The following is a 23,189-nucleotide window of genomic DNA, read 5'->3' as shown; positions in this document are numbered from 1 at the left end:
TCGCTGCGGCGCGGGGTCCCCGTGACGGGCGTTTGTCCCGGCGCAGGATGGAGCAGGCGGGGGACGCGCTGGAGGAGGTGCTGAGCAAGGCGCTGAGCCAGCGGAGCCTCACCCTCGGCGTCTACGAAGCGGCCAAGCTGCTCAACGTGTGAGTGACCTCCCCTTTGCCCCCGTTCCCCCTTGCCCGGTGTCCCCTCCGGGTGACGGCGGTTTCCCCTCAGGGACCCCGATAACGTGGTGCTGTGCCTGCTGGCGGCCGAGGAGGAGGAGGCGGGGGACGCGGCGCTGCAGATCCACTTCACAGGAGAGGGAGGAGGAGGACGAGGAGGAGGAGGCGGGGGACGCGGCGCTGCAGATCCACTTCACGCTGCTGCGGGCCTTCTGCTGCGAGAACGACATCAACATCCTGCGCGTCAGCAACCCGGCGCGCCTGGCGCAGCTGCTGCTGCCCGCCGCGGGCCCCGACCCGCCCGCGGACCTGCACTGCGTGCTCGTCACGGTGAGCACGGGGGGCACGGACGGACAGTGGGACCCCCGCAACTCGCCGTGCCCGGGGCTCGAACCCGCGGACTCAGCGCACCCGCTCCGGGAGCTGCGCGGTGCTTCCCACGCCCCAGGGAAAACGGGGTCCTTCTTCCCTCCTCTTTATTTTCCCCTCTTTCTCCTTTGTTTCCCCCTCTTTCTCCTTTTAGCTTGTTCTTTCTTTCCCTCTTTTTTCTTCCTTTTCTTTTTTCCCCGTTTCTTTCCCGATTCCCCCCTTTTTCTTTCCCTGTTTTCCCCCTTTCTTTCCCTCTTTACCCCCTTTTTCTTTCTCCCTCCTCCCCCCTTTATTCCCTTTTTCTTCCCTACTTTTTCCCCTTTTCTTTCCATTTCTTCCCCTTTTCTTGCCATCTTTTTTTTTCCTTTCCCTCCGCTGCCCCAGAGTCCAAAACTACAAAACTCCTGACATGCTTCCCGGCTTGACTTGTTTGTTTGCCTCGGTAGCAATTTAAGATGATTCACACTCCTGGACTTTCTGCTGTGCTTTTTTTTTTCCCCTACTGCCCTGCGCGGGCTGTTTTTGCTGCCGTGTCCAAGCCTTCCCCCATTCCCATTCCAGAACCCCCAGGCCTCGCAGTGGAAGGATCCAGCGCTGAGTCAGCTGATGTGTTTCTGCCGGGAGAGCCGGTACCTGGATCAGTGGGTGCCGGTGATCAACCTCCCGGAGCGGTGACCGCTGGAGCCCATCCCGATCCCGATTGCACTGGAGTGTTGCAAGACTTTCGCAGTTGCTCAGGAAGTAACTCCCTGCCCTGGCACTAGGATTCCGGGGGAGGAAAAATAAAACCCAACAAAAAAAATAAAAGCTAAAACTGACGTCGGGGGGGGGTTTGGCTGCAGTGGAGCGACGTGTTGTGTGGGGCTGGAGCAGAGCGATGCCGGAGCGGTGGGAATGAGTGAGGAAGTGAAGGAAAAGTGGCAGGATGAGCCCAGCCTGACATGCCAGGGGTGCTCATGTCCCTCACCGAAAATACCCTTCACTTTCTATCCTTAAGTGCAACTTAAAATTCCTGTTTTAAACACCTTAAAGAGCAAAAATCGAGGCATTTTGCCAACAATGTTATTGTATTTTTGGGATGTTAATTCTCATGTTTTTATGCTAAGATATATAATAATTATAATAATAAGTTATTTTCTGATATCGATGGGAAAATTATTTATACTTGGAGGTTTGAGAACCGAAATGCCCTTAAGCCGTTGGTCTGCAACCACAAATCTCTTACCAGTTGGCTGCAAAAGCAGCAACATTAATATAATTGTTTGAAATTTGAGTGTTCTTTGGGGGGGTTTGGTGTTTCTGTTTTGTGTTTTCTTTTTTGAAATAAAGTTTCCAATCAAACCTTTGGCCCAGGGTTTTATTTCCTTGCTCCATTAGTGCACAGGCAAAAGGGCTCAGCAGCAGCTGCTTCCTTGTCCTGGCAGTGGGCAAGGTCCTGTTGTGCTGCTCCGTGTGGGTTTATTCCCAGCTCCTCCCAAGCCATTAAATGCCAAAGCAGCCGATGTGCTGCAGGAAATGTTGGGAATGTTATTTATTTATTTTGCTTGAATGTTGCAACAACAGGAGCTAAGAAAAAGAGAGGCAGCTTCATTGCAGAGACTCCAACCCTCCTGCAGCACCTGAGTCTTCTTGGAAGGGGGGGGGAAACCTGATTCCTCGGTGGAGGAAAACTTGACCTGATGTTTCCTTGCACCACAGACTCTGCAAATGCTCCTGGATTTTTTCCCTATGCACCCTCAGCACAGCCCGTGCCCACCAGGGTTGGGAAGTCTCTGTGCCAGGCTTCTCTGTAATTACAACTCCAGGCTGGCACACAGCAGGGATTTCTCCATGTGGCAGGAGAACAGCCTCTCCTGCCCACGCTGCCAGCAGTGCCCGGAGGGCAGGCCATGGGGACACCACTGACCCACATTGGACATCCCTAACAGCACATGTGTGACCCCACAGCAGTGGCACCAGGGGGTCAGTGTCCCCAGCCCCAGCAGGATCGGTGCCAGCCTAGCCAGGTGGTGAGGCTGGACCAGTTCTCCCGCTCATGGACACTCTGGCTCAAGGCCACCCATCCCTATCCATGTCTGGCACGTAGCTCAGGACCAGGCAGGTGCCATCCTGTGCCCTGGGACGCTGCAGGAGCAGCATCACCACATTTGCTGTTTCTCCAAGCTCAAACTCAATCCAACCCCCCCTGAACCCCTGATTTCTCTCAGTCACCCCTCCAGCCCCTGTCCCCACACTACAAACTGGCCAAGACCTCTGGGTGGACCTGGGGGAACATGGCCCAGCACGCAGCCATGCACCCAAATGCTTGTTTTTTTCCCCAAAATCAGCCAGCTTGGCCAAGGGGAGAGAGGGGCAGCATGACGATGCACCATGGTGGGGTGGCACGGCAATGCGGCACGGTGGGGCATCCCCATGGCACCCCACAGGTTTCTCTCAGCACCTGTGGATAGCCTCATTTCTCCTTTTTTAGAAAATTCTACAAGAACAGAGGCTGGATTTCCCCTAAATTTTACAATTCCTGGGTTTTGTCCTGGGAATACTTACAGCAAAAAGCGAAACGCAAACGTAACAGCTCCAGATTTCACGAGTCCCTGTATATTATATATAAAAAATAGTGAGTTTACAAAATATCTATAGATTAAATGCTGTCAGATGCAAGCTGATGTGCTGGATCACCAGAGTCTCACAGCTGGATTTCTGGCTGGATCACACAGCTGGATCACCATCCAGAGCCTCACGGCTGGATCACCCACCAGGGCCCCACATCTGGATCACAATCCAGGGTCCCAGAGCTGGATCACCACCCAGCCCTCATGGTGAGCTTTATTCAAGGGCAAACACAAAGAAGGCAGACACAAAGAGTCCCCCAGCAGCCACAATGGGGAGCTGGTTTTGGGTTGGGAGCAGGGATCTCTAACCAAATAAACCTGCAGATTCCTGTGGGAACGCCAGATTGCTGGGAAGACAATAATCAGGCAACAGTATGAGGTTCTTTCCCTCCCTGCACCCCATGTACCTGCCTGGCTACCTCTGGGCACAGCTGGAATTCTCAACAGCTACAGCCTTGCAGCCCCAAACTGAGTAATTAACTGAGCTCATTAATTCTACCTATGTGTGTGATAAAATGATAGACACAAACACAATAAAAAAGAATCAGTGTGGAGCTACATTATTGTTTTCTTCAATTGCCTCTAGAAAAATACTCTATAAAAATAATCTGCACGTAAGCACAGGATAAGCAGCACAATTCTCTGTCAGGCTGATTTTGGAGCTCTTTGTCAAAGAGGCTTGTTAAACAAAGATATAGGTTCTTAATATATATCAATAGTGAGTCTATAATTTCATATAGAAATTACAAATATGCAACATAAATGACAAGTAGTTAATAAAGTCTGTAAATATCCTCACAGAAATGCACAGTTATGGCAGATCACAACTTCAGCAGGATGCAGAAAAGGACATTTGCAGCCAACTGAAGTCAGTATTATTTTCAAACCCTTCCAAATTTGCTGTTAATATGCAATATTTGCATAAGTACAAAGTTTATATATATATATATATATATACACAGGCACACGAAGAAAGACTTTTTTATTATGTGTATATATAAAATATATACTGGATGAAAAGGCCCTCCATTTATAAATGCAGAACCACAAGCTGAATATAATTTGGCATTTTTCCCCTTTAAAAATGAATTTTTTTTAAAAAAAGAGTCAAATTCTGACTCCCTGCACAGAATGTGACAGGGATTGTGAGTGAGGGCAGTGTTCTTTCCTGCCAGGGCAGTTCCAGACTTCCATTCTTTTGACAGGATGGTTTTTATACTAACAGAGATTTTAAATTAGAGAGGAAAATGCAGAGCAGCAGAATCCAAGCTGAAAATTCTGCTTTTTCAACTCTTAAAAAGCAGGAAAAGCAATCTGCAGGTCTCTGATTCTCAACTCTCCACTGGGAAGAGAGGCCAGCAGGAGGAAGGCTGTGGCACAGCTCCCTGGAGCTCCTCAGCAGCTGCTACAATCATTTTGCAAGGTAGTTTTTTTGCTAGAAAATGCACTTTAAGCATACCTGTGCACGAACTGGTGCTGCCAGCACAGGCACAACCCCCCTCCCAAAAAAATTAATCATTTAAAAAAATGTAAACCCAGTGATGTTTCATCAGGTCTCTACGACTTGGCCTCTGCTTTATCAGCAAAGCTCAGGCAACTTTGGTCTTGTTTGACTTGGCAAATGCAACCAGGACCCCCCTGTGCAGAGACCCCAGTGCTGCTCCCATTCCCTTGTCCAGGAAAGACATGAATTCAGCTTCCTAATAAAGATAAGGATCAGAAGGAATGCTTTGGAAAGCTTAAGGACTTAGACACATGGTAAAAGAGCAGCCGCTCCGAGCCAGGGAACGGCTGGGACCTTACAGAGTGTTGGTGCTTGGCCTTGCCTAGGTGGGTTGGGGAGGAGCTGCCCCTCTCCTATAACAAAATGCAGGTTTTCTTGTCCTTGAAAGGGTTCTCAGAAGCAGGAATGCCCATGAGCAACGGGTCCTTCTTGGCGTGTTCCTCACAGTACAGCATCAGGTCTGCCGAGGCTTTGGACACCTGCAGGAGACAGGGAAAAGTAAACAGAGAACAGGGTTTCCCATGGGAACAGGATCAAAGGTGCTGAGAGCTGTGATGGGTACAGAGTCCCTATCAGGGATGGGAGAGGCACTTGGAGATAGACACATTCTGTCTCCTTGCTTCATCCTCAGGGAGGAGGAAAGGATGGACCCTGCTGCTCTTTGGGATTCATTTGTGACACCAGGTAAAGGTTCCACCTGGCTTCTACACAGAAAACTGGGAATAAACAGAAGGGGGTTCAAAATAATACAGTGGGTTGTAATGAGGAATTTCTCATCTATCCTGCAGTGACAGGGAAGAAAATGGAGAAGGTTCCTGCTGCCAGAGGGCAGAGTTAGATGGAATATTGGGCCACAAGAACTGGATTTATTTACATTTGCTGAGCTGAAATGTTGATGCCACATTTTGAGATGGGAAAAAATCACTGAGTTGTGGGTGCACAGACACACACACACTCTGTTATGTTGTCCTACAGCTGGAAGGGGAAAAAATCAAGGAAAGAAAGGAGGGGTGAGGAAGGATGTGCTGTCACCTTTATCCTCTCTATTGAGGCTTCTATCCTGAGCTGCTGCACAGTCCTTCGGGCCTGAGCAATGTTGTTGGTCGTGGTGGCTGTTTTGCCAGACATTTTCAGTGGAGCAGGGAAGTTCTGTTTGAAAAGACAGTGGGTTATTTTTCCAGAAGGTAGCACAGCACCTTAAACAGCTTTTACACAGAGGCATCCATGACACACTGCAAAAAGGGCATTTTTTTTTGTTGTTATTAAGACACCCAACAGGAACAGGCAGTTGAGAAACAGCTCTGGAAGTAAAACATCCTCCAAAAAAAAGCATGGAGCTTCTGTGCAGGTTTCTGCCCCTTGGCTGAGCCAGTGGCAGTGAGGAGGATGGGCAGAGCCATGGCTGGTCTGGCAAAAATTCCAGCACAGCTTTGGCAGCTTGATTCCCATTTGCAGCTCCCCATGGGTTTCCAGGAGAGCCCAGTGTGTACCAGGATCCATGTGCTTCCCTGAGCACATGGAAGGAGACTTGCCCCTGAGCCCACCAAAGAGCAAGGAGTGAGCCAGGACAGAACCATGGAATCATTTAGGTTGGAAAAGCCCTCTCAGATCATTGAGTTCAACTGTCCTCCAGCACTGCCAAGGCCGCCACTGACCCATGTCCCCATGTGTCACATCCATACAGCTTTTAAATCCCTCCAGGGATGGGGACTCCACCACTGCCCTGGGCAGCTGTGCCAGGGCCGGACAGCCATTTCTGTGAAGAAATAATATCCATGGCACAGGCTGATCTCAGCATCCCTGACTGTTTCATAGATGCTCATGGTGGAGCAGACACCCACCTGCAGCCCATGGAGGGACTGAGGACTGCGCAGCACTGCATTCCCAAGGATATCCCTACAGGCATCACAGCAGCCAAGAGCTTAGTGCTAAATTAGCCCAGTGCTAAATGTCCAAGGCCAGGCTGGACAGGGCTTGGAGCAACCTGGTGTAGTGGAAGGTGTCCCTGCCCACAGCAAGGGGTAAAACAAGAGGAGCTTTAAGGTCCCTCCCAACCCAAACTAGCCTGTGATTCCAAGTTATTCAGGTCTCCAGTACCCAAAGAGCCTGTTTGGACCAGCCCTGCCCGTGTCACTGTCCTGTGTCACAGTCTCTAGAGGACTCTGCACAAACCCTGCTGCTTGTCTTCCACAGGTCCACAAGGAAAATTGGCTCCATGGGGTTGTGCTTGAATCATTTATGGCAATACAGTGACCTGAGTCCAACATGACTCTGTGTGACCTTTCCAAGCGCTGCCCACAGCGGTTCCTGCAGGATTCAGGTTTCTCTCACCTCAGCCTGGGGAGCAGGGGTGTTTTCCAGGCAGTGCCCATGCCTGCCCAGCTAGCTGGGAACAGCATTATCCTGCTCTGAGTCCCCATTTTGGGGGAAAAATTCTTGGAAAAGCTTTGGGCAGAGGAATTGCTAAGTGACAGGTAACACCACCTGCTCAGGCTCAGGTAGGAGGGACATTCACACCTGACATTTGGTATCAATAAAAACTTAGTTCCTAAAGCAAATATTAAGAACATGCTCCTGCAGATCCATGTGGATCCATGGATGTTCCGCCTCTGTAACAATCTGACCCCTGGTCTGTGTCAGTCCTGTGCTGCCCCAGCTCCCCACAAACACCTCACAGCCCAAAAATATCCCTCAGGTTGTGCTCCAGAGAGGTCACCTATGGAGTGAGTCACACAGGATTCACTGCTCACCACCCGTGGGAGGGAATTCATGCAAAATTCAAAAAGCCAACAGAATTTTTCCTCTGGAGCGTTCCCGCTACGGCACGGGCTTAGCCCAGGACACAGCACTCATGGAATCACAGGATCCCAACTACTTTGGGTTGGGAGGGACCTTAAAGCTCATCCAGTTCCACCCCCTGCCATGGGCAGGGACACCTTCCACTAGACCAGGTTGCTCCAAGCCCTGTCCAGCTTGGCCTTGGACATTTAGCACTGGGCTAATTTAGTCCCTGCAGTTTTCGCTTACTATATTGAAAAACTGTGGTGTGAAAAACCCAACCCAAAGCAATTAATTTTTATCAAGTAATGCATGCATCTCTGAGGAGATAGCTCATGATTTTCTAGTTCCTGTAATTTTAGTACTTTTACAAAAAAAAAAATAGACATAAGGTTTAAAAAATTATTGCAAAATTAAAAGATAAACCATTCTCCTCTTGTTTTACTGGAGCAAGACCAGTGTTCCCTTCCCCAGCCCCAAACCCCTTTTTTCAACTGGAGAGGTTTGAATCTCTGGATCCCTTTCCAATCTCCATGGATGACCTCCTTAGGAAAGTTCCAGTGCTTATTTTCCCAGCTGGTTAGCTTTGTTAATAAATTAGATGTTTTAAAAAAAAAGAGAAAACGCAACCCAAACCATAACATTTGAAAATTAAATTGCTGCATTTCCCCATCTTCAAACAAACACAAGCCTTAATACTCCTCCTAAGATCACTAAATCTCTTCTACAGAGAGATTTACTAACAACTAGGTCAGCACCCAATAATACTGTTTTCCCTCTGAGTTCCTGGCAACTGATCCGAGCTGCTGTGGCCTCCTGGAGCCACTGGATTTCTCCCAGGATGCACTGGACTTCAGAAAACTCCTCAGATTTAAATTGGTGGTGTCCACAGCTCTGCAGAACTTGGGTGTTTGTGCCCTTGGAGCTGTGGGCAAGGTTTTCTGATGTAGGGAAGTCTCCCAAGAGAATGAAGTCACTCTCTAAAGAAATGACCGTGCGGTCGGAGAGGGCACCGCTCCGATTTCTAGGAAGCAAATCCTCATGCTCAGCAGGCTGAGCCAAAAGCAAGATATCCCAAGAGCCTGACTCATTCCAACACTTTCCCATTAGGATTTCTCTTGTTCCAGCACTCACAGTCATGACTATTCATTCTGTGCTAAATGGACCAAAATAAATTTCCAATAAGTTTTTCCACTCACCACCTAAGACAAAACACAGCTGGTGCTCAAGGCCAGGTTGGACAGGGCTTGGAGCAACCTGGGATAGTGGAAGGTGTCCCTGCCCATGGCAGAGGTGGAACTGGATGGGCTTTAAGGTCCCTTCCAACCCAAACCATTCCATGATTTTATGGTGACAAAGCTGAACGAAGGTTTGCTGGATCCAAGGTTGGTGGTGACAGAGATTCCTAAACCCCAGAGCAGCTGTGGGCATGGCTGCAATTCTCACTTGTCTCTGACTCACAAACTAAAATGAGACAAAAGAATCAGTCCACCCAACAGCTTCTCTGGCCATCACCCCTTGCCAAGGACACTTTCCACTATCCTACATTGCTCCAAGCCCCACCCAACCCAGCCTTAGACACCTCCAGGGATGGGGCAGCCACAGCTTCTCTGGGCAACCTGTGCCAGGGCCTCACCAGTCCCACAGGGAAGAATTTCTTCCTAATTTATCCATGGAAAACTGAGACCAGTGTTTGTTTAGATGAGGTGGATGCTCACCAACTGCACTTTGCCAGTGAAAGGGAAAAACACATGAATCCTCCAGTGTAATTCCTGCAGGCCACACACCTGCACTTTTTCCTTCCTTGAAATACCTGCAAATGGGTGGAGCTGCCCCTCTTCCCTAGAAAACTCCTGTTTTCCCAGCCTTGTCCTGTTTCTTTCCACAGGCTTTAGGTAATGAGATGACCATGCAGCAGGTCTCCAGATCCACCTCGTCTGGGCTTTGAACTTCGCCTCCAATGGGATTATTAAACCTCAATCTATCTTTTTAACTCTTTTAGATCCAGGATTTACACAGCACCTGCAGAGTGACAGGTAATTAAATCACCACTGATAAAGCACGGTCGAGAATCTCCCAGCAGCTCTGCCCTGCTGGATAAACCAGAAGCAAGTACCACCATGGAAATTGTTCTGCTTTTCCTAAAAACACAGGAACAGGGGAAAAAAAAGAAGGAAAAAAGCAGTCGGACAAGTCCAGAACTGCTGCTCCAGCTCATTCCCTGCCCTGAGCTGGGGGGAAGCTCATGCCAGGCATGGCTGCTGCTCTATTCCCAACACAGGGAAGCAAACACTTCCTAAGGAGCTGCTCAGAGGTGCCAGTTGGCATTTCTGCTCCAAACCCACCATCACATGGTATCTCAGGACATTGTGTTTATGGTTTCAGCGATTCCACAAAGAACTCTGCTGGCTTACAAGTGAAACTGTTCCCAGTCCTGCAACCTCACTGGTCTTTGCTGGAAGGATTTTAAGCTGCATCTGATTTGTGTATCACCACCACTAGTACAGGCTCTGCTTGACGCCTCACAGCCCTGCCTGAAAACCATTTTACTCCCCACACCATCCTCCCTTGCATCCCTTCCCCACTCTGCCTTCAGCTGGGACCCTGCAAACAATCTGGGAATAAAATACCATGGAACCCCAAGTCCAGCTGCTTCTTCTTATTGGCTCACACTCCCCACAGCTCTCAGGAATAAAAAGCCAGAAGCTTTGAAGTCAATTTTGCTTCTGAAAATGCAGAGATTTGTTGGGCAGGAAGGTGGTTGGAAGGAGGAAGAGGGGCTGCAAACAGCATGAAGAGGCACCAGACAAGGCCAGTCCTCATGGAGAGCAGAGAAGAAGAGCCACAATGGCCCCTGGAGGGGTGGCATAAGGAGGGGCTGACACCAGAGCCCCTCTCTAGCACCTCTCCCATGTGCAGGGGCAGGACGTGAGGTAAGGTTTTAGTGGGTTCCTGCACGTGCCACTTTCCCAGGAGCTTGTGTGGGAGCAGGAGGGCTGGAGGCCGGTTGGGACTTGAATGGTGGAGGTTGGTTTTACTACAGGGTGCTCGGGAGCAGGTTTGTTACAACTTGCAGAACCCAAAAACTCTCCCAGTCCAAGCCAAGAGGCCAATGTTGACATTAAAGGCAGGTGCAGAAATAAACCAATCCATTCTGAGGGCACATCAGAGCACAACCAGGTACAGCAACGGATGAAAGAGCTGCACACAAGCATCAAAATAATCTGTATTTGTGATACTTTCTGGCCTTGATTTTTAAATATTTAGGTCCCCAATGGAAGAATGTGTCAGAGGAATCTCAGTGTGCCTGGTACTGCCTTCTGCCAACATGTGCCGCAGAGCATTTGGCATCCCAGCAAGTGCTGACATGTCCCCTCCCAGATCCTGCACACCCCGGAACACAGTGGCACCTGGCACAAGGTGACCCACAGGGAGGGTGGGAGAGGCACAGGGTCCCTGATGGTAGCAGTAGGTGAGAGGGAGAAGTATCTAGGGATGCCTCTACCCACCTGAAACCCAAACCCTCAGGGGGTGCTGCTTCCCACCCAACATGGACAGAGTCAGGAGCTGAAGGAGGTACCTTGGCCTGGCAGGACAGGCAGCAGGCCCAAGGGTTTTGCAAAGGACTTGGGAAGTCCAGATGTGCAATAAGTGTGGAAAAGAAGTGGAAGGGTTGGCACGGAGGGAGCAGGGTGAGCAGCCCTGACCTGTCACCCACCGACCCTGCACGCGTGTCCCCCCAGCCACTCTCTGAGAACGCTCCTTATCACACCCACACCTCCCATGTAAACACCATAAATACTACAAAAGCTCTTCACGCTGCTCTGCCAGAACCAGGGACCCACTGTCCCAGCTGTAACCCTAATTAGAGAGCACAGGAACGAGCCAGGCACGTTCCACACTCCTCCTGCTCCAACCGGTTGCTCTGCTCCGAGGAGGAAAGAGCACTTCCAGCAAAACAGCCCCTTCCCGGCTCACTCAGCCTCGGCGCCTGCGCAGGGTGAGCCCATCCTCGAAAACCCTGCTCTGGAAATGCAGCCAACCTCGTTTTTCCAGTGGTGGGTGCAGCCAAAGGGAAAGCCCAGGGCTGGCAGGGCTCTGCTGGCCCGGCCCCTGCATGGGGCCATGCTGACACCCAGTGGAAACACGGGTGCTGGAATCATTTGCCACACTACCAAGGAGAATGGAAAATAAACCTGGGCAGCTGGAAAACACCAGAATCCTGCCCTCTGCAGGAAAATAGAACTGAGTGGTAAAATGAAAGAGGAATTAGAGATGCTTTTGGGTTATTTCTCTTTTTAGGATACTCCATGCCTGGAAGTGCCCAAGGCCAGGTTGGATGGGGCTTGGAGCAAGCTGGGATAGCGGAAGGTGTCCCTGCCCATGGCAGAGGGTGGAATCAGATGGGCTTTAAGGTCCCTTCCAACCCAAACCATTCTGTGATTCCATGATCCTTATACCCCACACGATGGATGGACAAGGTGGTGGGATACACCAGAGTTTCCCAGGAGGACCTGGAGCCACTTGAGCACTTTGCAGACTGAACACAGCACCCACAGAGCAAACCTCCCAGGAAAAGCAGCAGCACGGATCACCCATAACTTCCCCACTGGCTCCAGGGGTAGCAGTCCCCTGCTCCCTTGTCCTCCCTCAGCACAGCCCCAGCCAAGGCCGTGGCTCTGGTGCCTGCAGGAGCTGCTCCCATCACAGGGATGGATCATCTGTGGCTAGGAGAAGCTTTCTGCTCCTACTCCACACCTACCACAAACCGAACTGTGAGGAGTAGCTCCCTGGTTCCTGGCAGGTGAGAGGGACTGGATTTTTAAATAGGTATCAAGCAAGAGTTAAAATCACAGCACAAATATTTTATACACAGTAGAAAGAGTATGGGTTAGGTAAAAGAAAACACGATCCTCCCCAGACAAAACTAACTGCTTCACGTACTGGAGAGTCCACACTATGGCACAGGGAACCTAAAATATGTGGCAGCTGCAGGACTTGGGGAAAGATGTGAGTGCTTTGGGATGCACACCGTGCACAGCACCACAGCCAAAGGGATCAGGGGCCCCAGATTTCAAACCCATTTTTACAGTAGAAAAGCTACAGCAAGGACAAACTCTGCTTCCATGCTCCTCTCAGAAGAGGTGCAGGAGTCAGGGCTGGGTTAGCAATGGGAAGTCTGGACACAGATACACCTGGTTTACACAGAGGTTAGCAGCCCATCAGTGCAAACGGAGAATAAAAGCCCCTTAGAACACAGAACACCCCCTTCTGATGTTTCCTTTTTCAGAGAATTTACACTTGGGAATACTGAGAGATTTTACAGTGGAGATCTTTTTTTCAGTTATAAACAATGCTGCCAGTGTCTTAATTAGTCCTTTTGAAACAGATTAAAAACCATAAAATACTGTGAAATGTAAGGAAACAGACAACTCCCAAGACGATCAACTGGATTTGGTGTTCTAGGTGTTTAATTAAGGTTGTGTTCCTTCATAACCTCCATCCCACAAGTTACTGCAGTACCATCCTGCTGATCAAACCTGGGCTACAGCTCTGTTTGATTTTCAAAGTCAGCCTTCATTATGTGATTCTGTCAAACCCAATGTACATGTTGGGAGATGAGTAGTGGAAAAACCTGCTTTTATTTTCCTCTGCATTTTTTTCTGACTTAACTTCTTGTATCTTTGGTACACATGAAAGCCATGAAAAGTGACTTCTAGATCAAGGTTCCTTTGAAAAACATCTGAGCAATATTATTTTAAAGACATCAGCCTGAAGCCATTGGAAAAGACAACGAACCGCAGGGCAGTTTATCCACAGAAGGTCCTTGTTTTTCCCCACAGGGCACTCCCCAGCTAAATCCCACCAGAAAAGACACACAAACTACTAAGAGACATTTGCAAAGACACTTTTAGCTGTATCAAAATCAGCTCCTCTTACAGCATGTAAAGCAGGAGTGGTCTGCGATTAAAGCTCCAGACTGAAAGTCACGGGATGCAGTTTGGCCTCAGGTTCTGTGACCTTCAGCAAATTCCTTCGTCTGCAAGAGATAAAGCCGAGGACGCAGGCGGGAGATGCTCTGGGAAGAACTCTGTGGGGCTCAGCTCAGAGAACTGGCAGGGTGCAAAGGATTTCACCAGCTTCTTGGCTACAAGAATTTATCAAAGCACCTATTTTTCAGGATGGGGTGAATATAGGAAGAATTTTTATGATGATACGGTCAAACAAAATGCATGTAACACAGCAGAGGCAGAAATGATGAAGACTTGCATGTTGCCTCTTCCTTACTGGGGGAATAAACAAGAAAAAGCCTAATTTCCATGGGAGAAGCAGGTGTTTTTACCCCATAAATTCAAGTCAGTTAAAAACCCAAGGTGAATAGTGTGAGCAACCAGTACTGCCAATACCAAGCTGGTGTTGCCCTTGTAGCTCTCCTCCACAAAGTTGCCAAGTATTTTTTATTTGTTTTGCTCCAGAAGAAAATTAAATTGCTGGAGTCTGGGACTTGTTGTGCTGCTTTATATTTTGCATGAAAGGAAGGAACAAGAGTGGACTGGAAACTCACCTACATAGGCAGACTTGCTACCTGTCCGGCTTGCTTTGATTTTATCGGTGTAATGATCCTGAAACAGAGTAAAATAAAAATTATAAGGACTTCATAGTGCAAGAAAGCCAAAGCTAAGGGGGTTTGGTACTTGTGGTTTAATTCTAGTCACAAAAACTACAGTATTTTGAGATTGGCCTGGCTGGAAAATCTACCTCAGACCTTTCTTATTGCCAGTTTCCCTACTTCCTTTCTCAAAGACACGGCCACGGGCGCCCAATTCCCTCTGGCCCCCTCCCAGATGGGAATGAAGGGAACAAGTTTACACAGATTGGGGTGCTGCCGGCATGGCTCCTCCTGGAGCCCACGCTCTGAGGGACAGGTCCCACCCAGACCTGGGGCAGGTGAGTCTAGAGGCAGCTACTGGAAAAGCCACTGCCTTTAAAACGAGTTTAACTACTCAAAGTAAAAGTCAGAGCAGGTTTAGTTAAGCACCACTGTAGCCAGTGTTGAGAACACGTAGAACCTGTGGCTGCCTCCATCCCTGGAAAAGTTCAGGGCCAGGTTGGATGGGGCTTGGAGCAACCTGGTCTAATGCAAAGTGTCCCGGCCCACGGCACGGAGTGGAACAGGATGAGTTTTGAGGCCCCCTGCAGCCCAAATCATTCCAGGATTACTTTGCCCCTGGAGACTTCTCTGACCTGTAAACCTCCACTGAGATATTCCAGCAGCTGGGCTTAATTCCCTGGAGAAACAAATCTGACAGTCCATGTTCCCTATAGAGGCCTTTACACACCCAGAAAAAAACCTGGAATTATAACAGTCCAAAAACATACAAGTTCTGCTACCAGATCCTGTTCACTGTTGCAAGACTGGCAAATCCAGAGCACACCATATTTAACAACCTTCCTAAGTTTTTATTGTAAAAAATTATAATTTTGAACTATAACAATTCAACGACAACTCAATGAAGGCAGCAATTTTTTAGGAGTGTTGGCCATGAATGACAGCGGAATTGGGCACCTGACAAGCACAACTTGGCATTGCCAAAAACAGAAACCAGCAACTGAAGAGATCTGAGAGATCTAAAGGGTTATTTATTTAAACCATCCACCTACAACACAAACACAGATCAAGTTGGCTGCCTTGATGCTACAGGTGAAAGAGAATTATGGAATAGTTTGGGTTGGAAGGGGACTTTAAAGCCCATCCAGTTCCACCCCCTGACATGGGCAGGGACACCTTCCACTAGACCAGGTTGCTCCAAACCCATCCAGACTGGCCTTGGACACTTCCAGGGATCCAGGGGCAGCCACAGCTTCCCTGGGCATCCTGTGCCAGGGCCTCACCACTCTCACAGCCAACAATTCCTTCCCAATATCCCATCTAACCTTGACCTCTGGCAGTAGGAAGCCATTCCCCCTTGGCCTGTCCCTGCAGGCCCTTGTCCAAAGTTCCTCTCCAGCTCTCTTGGAGCCCCTTTAGGCACTGGAAGGGGCTCTAAGTTCTTCCTGGAGCCTTCTCTTCTCCAGATGAACATTCTCAGCTCCCAGCTTGTGAAGGTGATAAAAACCATAAGGTGATGGGAATTCTGTGGGACCTGGAGCAGGGACTGTATTTACAAGTAAAATTATCTTTCCTTATTATCCTCTCCTGGCTGTGCTGCTGCTGGAAGCCCATTCACTGCAATCCCCACACAGGTGTGCAAGTATACACAGCAGGTTCTAAATCCAGTGACTGATAATCCAAAATGGGCTGGCAATTTCTCTGTTCCCCTTTCCTGGAATTCCTACTGCACATTCACACACCTCTGTGCCCCTGGAGATACACCCACTGTCCCTGCACTGCGGAGCTCAGATTGGAGGCTCCGGGCATTTACTGAGCTGGCAGAGGAGCCAGGGCACGGATACCTCATTAAGCAGGGCATGGCAGGATCCAGGATTGCTACGGACACTCTTTGGAGGGAAAGCAACCATCAGTTGCCAAGGACTGGTGGAGCTCTGGCACCAAGCCCTGGCACCACTCCACACCTGCCCAAGTCACACCACGAGCTACGACGGGCTCAGAGAAGCCACAGCAACACAGCTCCCTCATTCCCAGGAAATGAGGAGGAAAAAAAACCACCAAAAGTTCCCAAGGGATGGTCCTTAGCAAGGCAGGGAGGTGGCAGGCAGCACAGACAGTGTCCCCTTTATAATCACATGCCACTTCCTGTGCTGGAAACGGGATCACAGTTTTAATAGGTGCTGTTAAAATCACTGTATGGAGGAGGAAAATAAATTGTGTTAAAAGAGAGACTGTCTTGCCACAGCCAGTCCTTGTCCCTGTGCCAGGCTTGTCCAGTTCACATCCAGCAAGGAAACAAAAATAAATGTCACACGTAAACTCCTTCACAGACGTATGACTGCTGCATAAAATCAAAGTTTAATGGAAAAACTGCTGCTTTGCTTATCTGTGCAAGTTCTCATTCTGCTCACTCACCCTGAAAATTGTTAAGGAAAAATAAGAAAAAAATTCAATACTGACTTGTGCATCCTGAGGGAGATCAAAACACAATCAAAACAATCACAGATCACAGGGAATGGTTTGGGCTGGGAGAGACCTTCAGGGATCCAGTCCAACTCCAGCTTTAAATGCATCTGAAAACTAACTCTGGCTCCCGGGGTCACTTCCCTCCTCAGAGCCCGGGAGACTTCATATTCCTTCCTAATCAAAGCTCCAATCAAACTAGCCATAAAAACCCACAAACTCGACATTGCTGGCATAGTTTGAGGCTGGCGTAATGCACCCCTCCAAAATCCTGCATTCAGAGGTCAGGCCACGCTCGGGAAGGAATAAATCAGGGAAGGACATGTGGGAGAGAGATGAGAAAATTCCATGGCTGGACAGTTCCCAGTCCCTCCAGCCAAGGCCGGCAGCATCAACCTGAGTCCTCCTGCTCTGTGGGCCCTGGCAGGCAGCTCCAGCTGGAGTATACCTGCTGTGCAGGATGGATGCCTTGTTGTTTACTGCAACATAAACCTTATGTTGTTTACAGTAACATAAACCACAGTCAGCCAGGAAAAAGATGGTCCATCTTCCAAAATCATCAGTGACACTTTCTGCTTATCCCAGCTCCAAGCTTAGACCAAAAAGTCTGACTTGAAGCTACAAACAGAGATGAAAATGTATTTTGGGATCTGCTCAAACTTACAGCAACCACAGAATCCCAGACTGGATTAGGAGGAAGCTCAAAATTCATCTCATTCAATACCCCTGCCATGGGTAAGGACACTTTCCACTATCCCACATTGCTCCAAGCCCTGTCCCACCCAGCCTTGGACACTTCCAGGGACAGGGCAGCCACAGTTTCTCTGGGCAACCTGTGCCAGGGCCTCACCCTCCCAGGGAAGAAATTTATCTCTGATATCTCATCCAAACCTGCCCTGGAACTGAATTTCTTGCACTTCACTGCAGTATGGCAGCACAAAAATTAGCATAAATGCCTTTGGTGTCTGCTTGATTTTAACAAATAGAAAGGAAATCTTCTTCTGGAAATACTCTGGCTAATCATCAATATGATTAATGACACAGAAAAGAACCTCTTTTTCGTCTATGAACTGGGAAGATACTCACAGATACATCAAATATCTCAGTCACTGAGCAAACAACAACAACAGAGGACAGACATCTAAACATATCCAATGAGGGACTGACAGTCCAAGAAAGGCCTGCTGGAGACATTGCAATCAACTTCAAATTAAAACTTCAATGTATAAACAATCAGAATGTTCAGCTGTTTCTGTTGAACGAGGCCTCTCCTCTTAGGGCCACCCCCTGTCACCATCAAGTCCTCCTTGCAGAGCTTCCCGATCCTTCCTGTGGCAGTTCCTGCTCCACAAGCCAGACCTGCAGCTTCTGTAGGCACAGCAGTTTTTCCTGGTTCTCAGCCCATATTTTTCCCTTCCTATGACACCCTCCTGAGAACATCCCACATCACCTCTGGTTCAGGCAGCGAGGGCAGTGCTGGGTCCTAGGGCATCCCCTTATCACAATGACGGAAACTAGGAGGGAGGATTTTGCTCTCCTCAGCTTAAACCACCAGAAAACTTCCTGGTTTTGTGCTCTGAGGGAGCTTTGCCTGATTTAGAGAGGAAAATCAGGCAAAATCTCCCCCATGTGCTCCCACTGCCCCTGCTCAAGGAATGGTTAGGGATAACAAAGGGGTGATTCCACAGAGCATCAATAGGATTGAATTGTGGGCTGCCAGAGCAGCCTGGACTGGGGAAACAAGCCGGGGAAGCAGGCTGCTCCCTTCCCAGCAGAACAAACATGGGCTTTTCCACCTCCAAACACTTTGGAGAGCTGGTGTTGGAGGATCAGTACCCACACAGTGAGCAAGGGCTCGGAGCTCATGGCATGTGTCGGAGTGGACAAAAGTTCAGATTATGTGTATGTCCCAAACCAGACAGTACCAAAAAGTGACCTGTCCCTGTACAGAAGGTTTGGAAAGACACAGGAGAAGGGATGGGGGAAAAAATGCTGTAAACAAAGGGGGAGCAAGTCTGGTTCCTGCTTGAGTTGAGCTGAATGTTTAAACAAGATGATCCCAGCAGCCACATCCTGCCGTTGACAGCGGCTGGAATACAAATAATCCTCATAACACACTTTTTTCCTTTTCCCTCCTCCCTCTGTAACTCTATCACATGCCAAGACACTGATACGGACACAGGAAGCTGAATATAAACACATTGCCTGTTTTACCAAATATTCAAAGGAACACAACTAAAAATACACAGCTGCTGGTGTCCATGAACATCTTAAAGTTCTGATCCACCCATGCTGGCTGGGGCCTCAGGAACCAAGGAGCTTGTATTTGGGGTACACTGCAGCCCAGGTCTGTTTTCACAGAATTTCAGACTGGTTTGGGTTGGGTTGGAAGGGACCTTAAAGCCCATCCAGTCCCGTCCCATGCCATGGGCAGGGACATCTCCACTATCCCAAGTTGCTCCAAGCCCTGACCAATCTGGCCTTGGACACTTCCAGGGATGGGGCAGCCACAGCTTCTCCAAGCAACAGGTGCCAGGGAATGGATGTACCCTCACCATGCCCCCACCTCCCCTGGGTACCCTGACTGCTCCCTTCACCTTCCTGCTTCTACCTACCTCCATAAAACACCATGGAGAATTCTACCATAACCCAGTCACCACAGGACTTCTGTCACTGCCTCTGCTCTCTCTGCTACTTTTCATCAACCCTTGTAAAACACGGAGTGAAAACTTTTTGCTTCTCTCACCAGTATTTTCTCTTCTCCTTCCCTTCCAAGTTTCCCCCCAGGTTATTCCTGGGAGTAAGAATTGATGTCAATCCCGAGGAGCACCCAGCACTGACCATGTGATGAACACTGAGGTTTAGAAAACCAAGACCCAGTTGTGTAATATTGCAAAATTCAGCTAAGAGCTGCCTGATTCCAGCAGTGATTAATGTGGAGCAAATCCCGAGGGTCACCAAACATCTGCAGCTTCCATTTCCCAAGAAACGGCAAGTCCACAACAACCCTAAGGATCTGGGGGGACTTGCTTCCCATTTCATCCCAGCTAATGCAAGTGTCACTACAATTCCTACCTCTGCACAAGGGTATTTCTGCGCGAGGACACGAGACCTGCAGCCTTCACCCACTCCCATGGTTTGTGTAAGCATAGATGAAGTTGCAGCAACACAATCCTCCCTGGAATACCCCTCTAAGCCTCTGCTAGGGCTGTGGTGGTGTTTCCCATGCTAACTATACACCCCTTGGGAAGTATTCCCTCTGTTCTCTGCAATGATCTCTGCTCTGGCAAAGGGGACAAAGGGAAAGGGCTGAGGGGAGGATTTATAGGGCTGTACCATGGATTTCTGGAGCAATTTGGACTTGCTTTTGCAACAGATTCTATCAGAGGGTTATGAATTGGGATTTGGGAAGCTGTGTCTGGGGAGGAAGGACATTCCCACCATGCAGAGCCGTTGTGTTCAGTATCTTCCACTCAACATTCCAGCAACATTTGCAGGGAAAGCAGAGCCATATAGAAAGGAGTGACAAGGACTTCTTAAAGGGGCAGATAGTGCCAGGATAAGTGGGAATGGCTTCCCACTGCCAGAGGGTAGAGTCGGATGGGATACTGGGAGGAAATCCTTCCCTGGGAGGGTGGTGAGGCCCTGGCACAGGTTGCCCAGAGAAGCTGTGGATGTGGATGCCTGGAAGTGTCCAAGGCCAGGTTGGACAGGGATTAGAGCAACCTGGTTCAGTGGAAAGTGTCCCTGCTCATGGCAGGGGGTGGGACTGGATGAGCTTTAAGGTCCCTCCCAACCCAAACCATTCTGGGATTCCATAATTCATCCCAGGCCTTGCTACAGAGAACTTGTTGTGAATCTGGCTCAAATATTCCAAGTCTTTTGAGGAACAGAGCCTAGGAAATCAAGAACTTTTAGTACTCATTTAAAAAGTTACTATGTAGCCAAAGAGACATTATATTTGAAATAAGAGAAGTATCTGAAACCTACAGCACAACTCAATATTTGGATTTAACACCACCAAGAGATGAGAGATGCTGGAAGTGGCTCTGCTGTCTGGAAGCCCAAGAAACTCCTCCAGGATGACAGGAGAGGTTTGTTTTTAAAGGAAAAATCATCCATTGGCTGAGTGATTAGGAAAAAAGCTCACCCCCAGCACCAGACCTCATCCATTGCTCTCTCTGGAGTTTATTGTTGCTTTAGTCCTCGATTAAAGATATCTGGCAATCCATCCCATGCCGGGATGAAATACGGGATTGAGAAGTCATTAACTTCATACTAATCCCTCAATCTCATTTAGTGGCACTGGAGTACCATCAAACATCAAATCCTCCCACTGTCCACTACTCATCCTTTACTCACAGAAATGTATTTCTAACCCAATTTACAGCCCAGATAAACACAAACAAGTAACATGTCCCTGATGCTGTGACCTCTAAGCTAATAAAAACACCAGATAAACCCCTGGCAAATCGCTGTGAATTCCATTTGAGGTGCCACACTAATCAAATCATGGAATATATTGAGTTGGAAGGGACCCACAAGGACTATCCAGTCCAACCCCTGGCCTGTCCAGGACACCCCAACGATCCCATCCTCTCCCTGAGAGCATTGTCCAAATGCTCCTTGAGCTCTGGCAGCCTTGGTGCTCTGACCACTGCCCTGGGGAGCCTGTTCAGTGCCCAACCACCCTGTGTGGGAAGAACCTTTTCCCGATATTCCCCCTTGACGCAGCTTCAGCCATTCCTGCTGGCTCCGCCTTCCCAAAAGCACCAGGCTAAAATCACAATATCCACTCAAAAAACCCTTTCCTCCCCCCCAAAAAGTAAAGAATTTAAGCTTGGAACAAAGTATTGCAATTTAAAAGTTACTAAAGTTCCAGGAGCTGGACTCAATGATCTGTGTGGGTCCCTTCCAGCTGAGGAGATTCTGCAATTCCCTGATTCTCAGTAAACTTGTTACTGCAACTGGGTGTGTAATCTCAGTATCAACACGAAACCTCCTCGACTAATGACGCTTCCCACTAATTAACCTCCTTCCCACACTCATCCCACAACTCCCCACAGGTGGGAAACTTCCTCCGTCAAGCAGAGCTCTGTGATTCCAAGGAAAACTCATCACCTGACGGCTGGGAATACTAAAATTGGTAAAATTTAAAGGATTTATCTGAAAGCTGTGGCTGCTCTGGTACAGTTGGAGCTGCCAGCCCTGGGTATCCATCAGTGCCATGGGGAAGGGCTGGATGGAGGGAAGGAGGCGGGAAGGAGGCAGAAAGGCCGTGCGACGCCGTCCTCGAGAAAAACGCCTATTTTAGTACTATTTTTACATAATTAAGCAGATTCGTTTTTACATAATTAAGCATATTTCGACCCATTCCGGAACCGCAAGTAACTTGTTGAACTACAGCACAACTGCGCGCTGCCTCCCACCGGGAATTCCCCTCTGGACAGAGGGAAAAGGGGGGGGAAACATAAAAATCAACCAAACAAAAAAACCTTAAAAACACTCAGGCACCGCTCGGGCCCAGCCTGCCCCACCAGGCCCAGGAGCAAAAAAGGGGTCGGGCCGCCGCTTCCCGCTGCTCCGCCGGCTCCGCGCAGCCCGTCCACGGCGGCAGAGCTCGGTATTCCCGGCGGGAACCCCCTCTGTCCCGGTATCCCGGTACTCACCCACCGCCGCTCCCGGTGTCTCCACGGGCGAACGCAGCGGGCGCGAAGCCCCGCACATCGCGGCGCGGCCCCGCCCACACCACCCACGGACCCGCCCACTCCCCCGCCCTGGCCCGCCCCAATGGGGCGGGGCCGGGAGAACGGTGGGCGTGGCCACCTGGGGGGCGAGAGCGCCTCGTGTATCCCTAATCGAGGCGGAATTCCAAACCGGTTTATCTTGTTCCAAGGTGGATTCAGGCGTGCCAGTGGTGTTTGGGAAGGGGTTGAGGTAGGGAAAGTGTGTGCGCGAGGGACTGGAGCGATGGTGGAGAATCCCTGGTGGTGGAGCGGTTGGAGCATCGCTGTTCCCCCTATCCTGGGAATTTTAGGAGGTAGGAGCAGGGCTGGCATCTGCAAGGGCTTGTCTGCTGCCCAGACGGGCCTGGCGTGCCTCGGCTTGTGGGGCTTTGATCCTGGAGTCACTTGGGAATACATTTGTCTCCAGAGGGAGGGGAGGGCGTGGATTAAAATTTAAATACAGCTTCCTGGGAGCTGCAGGAGGGAGAAGAGTTGGAAAATGAGGGTGGAAAAACACTGGCACAGGTTGCCCAGAGAAGCTGTGGCTGCCCCATCCCTGGAACTGGCCAAGGCCAGGTTGGACGGGGCTTGGAGCAACCTGGTCTAGTGGAAGGTGTCCCTGCCCATGGCAGGGGGTGGAACTGGATGAACTTTAAGGTCCCTTCCAAAATAAACTAAATTGGGGAAGCTGTTGTACCCATCACTCCAGCCCAAGTGTGCCCTGACAGAGCACCCCTGTCCTGCAGCAGCTCTGAGAGTACCAGGAAAACCCTTCCTCACTTTTTTCCATGGCCATCCTTTGTCCAACATCACCACAGCTGTGTTGTTGCTGTGCCTGGCACAGCCAGGTCCTCCCGGCCACCAGCCTGGCTTGGCAGGCAGGTTGTATGGGAGAGAAGATGGGATTACCAGCCTGTTCGTCTCCTCTTTATTGCGTATCTCCCGCGTTCCAGCTGGTAAC

The 23,189-nt window shown here is 49.5% G+C and overlaps 2 protein-coding genes across 3 annotated transcripts; one reads left to right on the top strand and one right to left on the bottom strand.

Annotated features, from left to right (window-relative positions):
* The first annotated feature begins 18 nt into the window (after positions 1-18).
* Positions 19-1,811, top strand: GADD45A (growth arrest and DNA damage inducible alpha). The gene is made up of 4 exons (XM_029959674.1): positions 19-148; positions 222-270; positions 335-499; positions 1,100-1,811. Exons 1-4 carry the CDS (start codon positions 48-50, stop codon positions 1,211-1,213), a joined length of 429 nt encoding a protein of 142 aa, XP_029815534.1. The 5' UTR covers positions 19-47; the 3' UTR covers positions 1,214-1,811.
* Positions 1,812-3,113: 1,302 nt separating this feature from the next.
* GNG12 (G protein subunit gamma 12) lies at positions 3,114-22,220 on the bottom strand. Of its 2 annotated transcripts, XM_018072402.2 has the most exons (4): positions 22,172-22,220; positions 13,995-14,052; positions 5,684-5,800; positions 3,114-5,130 (listed from the first exon to the last, which is right to left on the bottom strand). In XM_018072402.2, the coding sequence occupies exons 3-4, from the start codon at positions 5,777-5,779 to the stop codon at positions 5,005-5,007; spliced, it is 222 nt and encodes a 73-aa protein (XP_017927891.1). In that variant the 5' UTR covers positions 5,780-5,800; positions 13,995-14,052; positions 22,172-22,220; the 3' UTR covers positions 3,114-5,004. The 2 variants fall into 2 exon arrangements, with proteins under 2 accessions (XP_017927891.1, XP_008920182.2); XM_008921934.3 differs by lacking the exon at positions 13,995-14,052 and having other exon boundaries at positions 22,172-22,214.
* Between the last annotated feature and the right edge of the window lie 969 nt (positions 22,221-23,189).

This window comes from Manacus vitellinus, unplaced genomic scaffold (assembly GCF_001715985.3).
Source record: "Manacus vitellinus isolate BGI_N305 unplaced genomic scaffold, ASM171598v3 scaffold_21_pilon, whole genome shotgun sequence".
NCBI lineage: Eukaryota > Metazoa > Chordata > Aves > Passeriformes > Pipridae > Manacus > Manacus vitellinus.
This window is presented reverse-complemented; position numbering and strand designations above follow the sequence as displayed.

Coding starts and splice junctions, on each gene's coding strand:
- GADD45A (XM_029959674.1), top strand. CDS start 48: ATGGAGCAGGCGGGGGACGCGCTGGAGGAGGTGCTGAGCAAGGCGCTG. Junction 271..334: donor TGGCGGCCGAGGAGGAGGAG/GCGGGGGACGCG, acceptor GAGGAGGAGGAG/GCGGGGGACGCGGCGCTGCA. Junction 500..1,099: donor TGCACTGCGTGCTCGTCACG/GTGAGCACGGGG, acceptor TTCCCATTCCAG/AACCCCCAGGCCTCGCAGTG.
- GNG12 (XM_018072402.2), bottom strand. CDS start 5,779: ATGTCTGGCAAAACAGCCACCACGACCAACAACATTGCTCAGGCCCGA. Junction 5,131..5,683: donor CCTCAATAGAGAGGATAAAG/GTGACAGCACAT, acceptor TGTCTCCTGCAG/GTGTCCAAAGCCTCGGCAGA.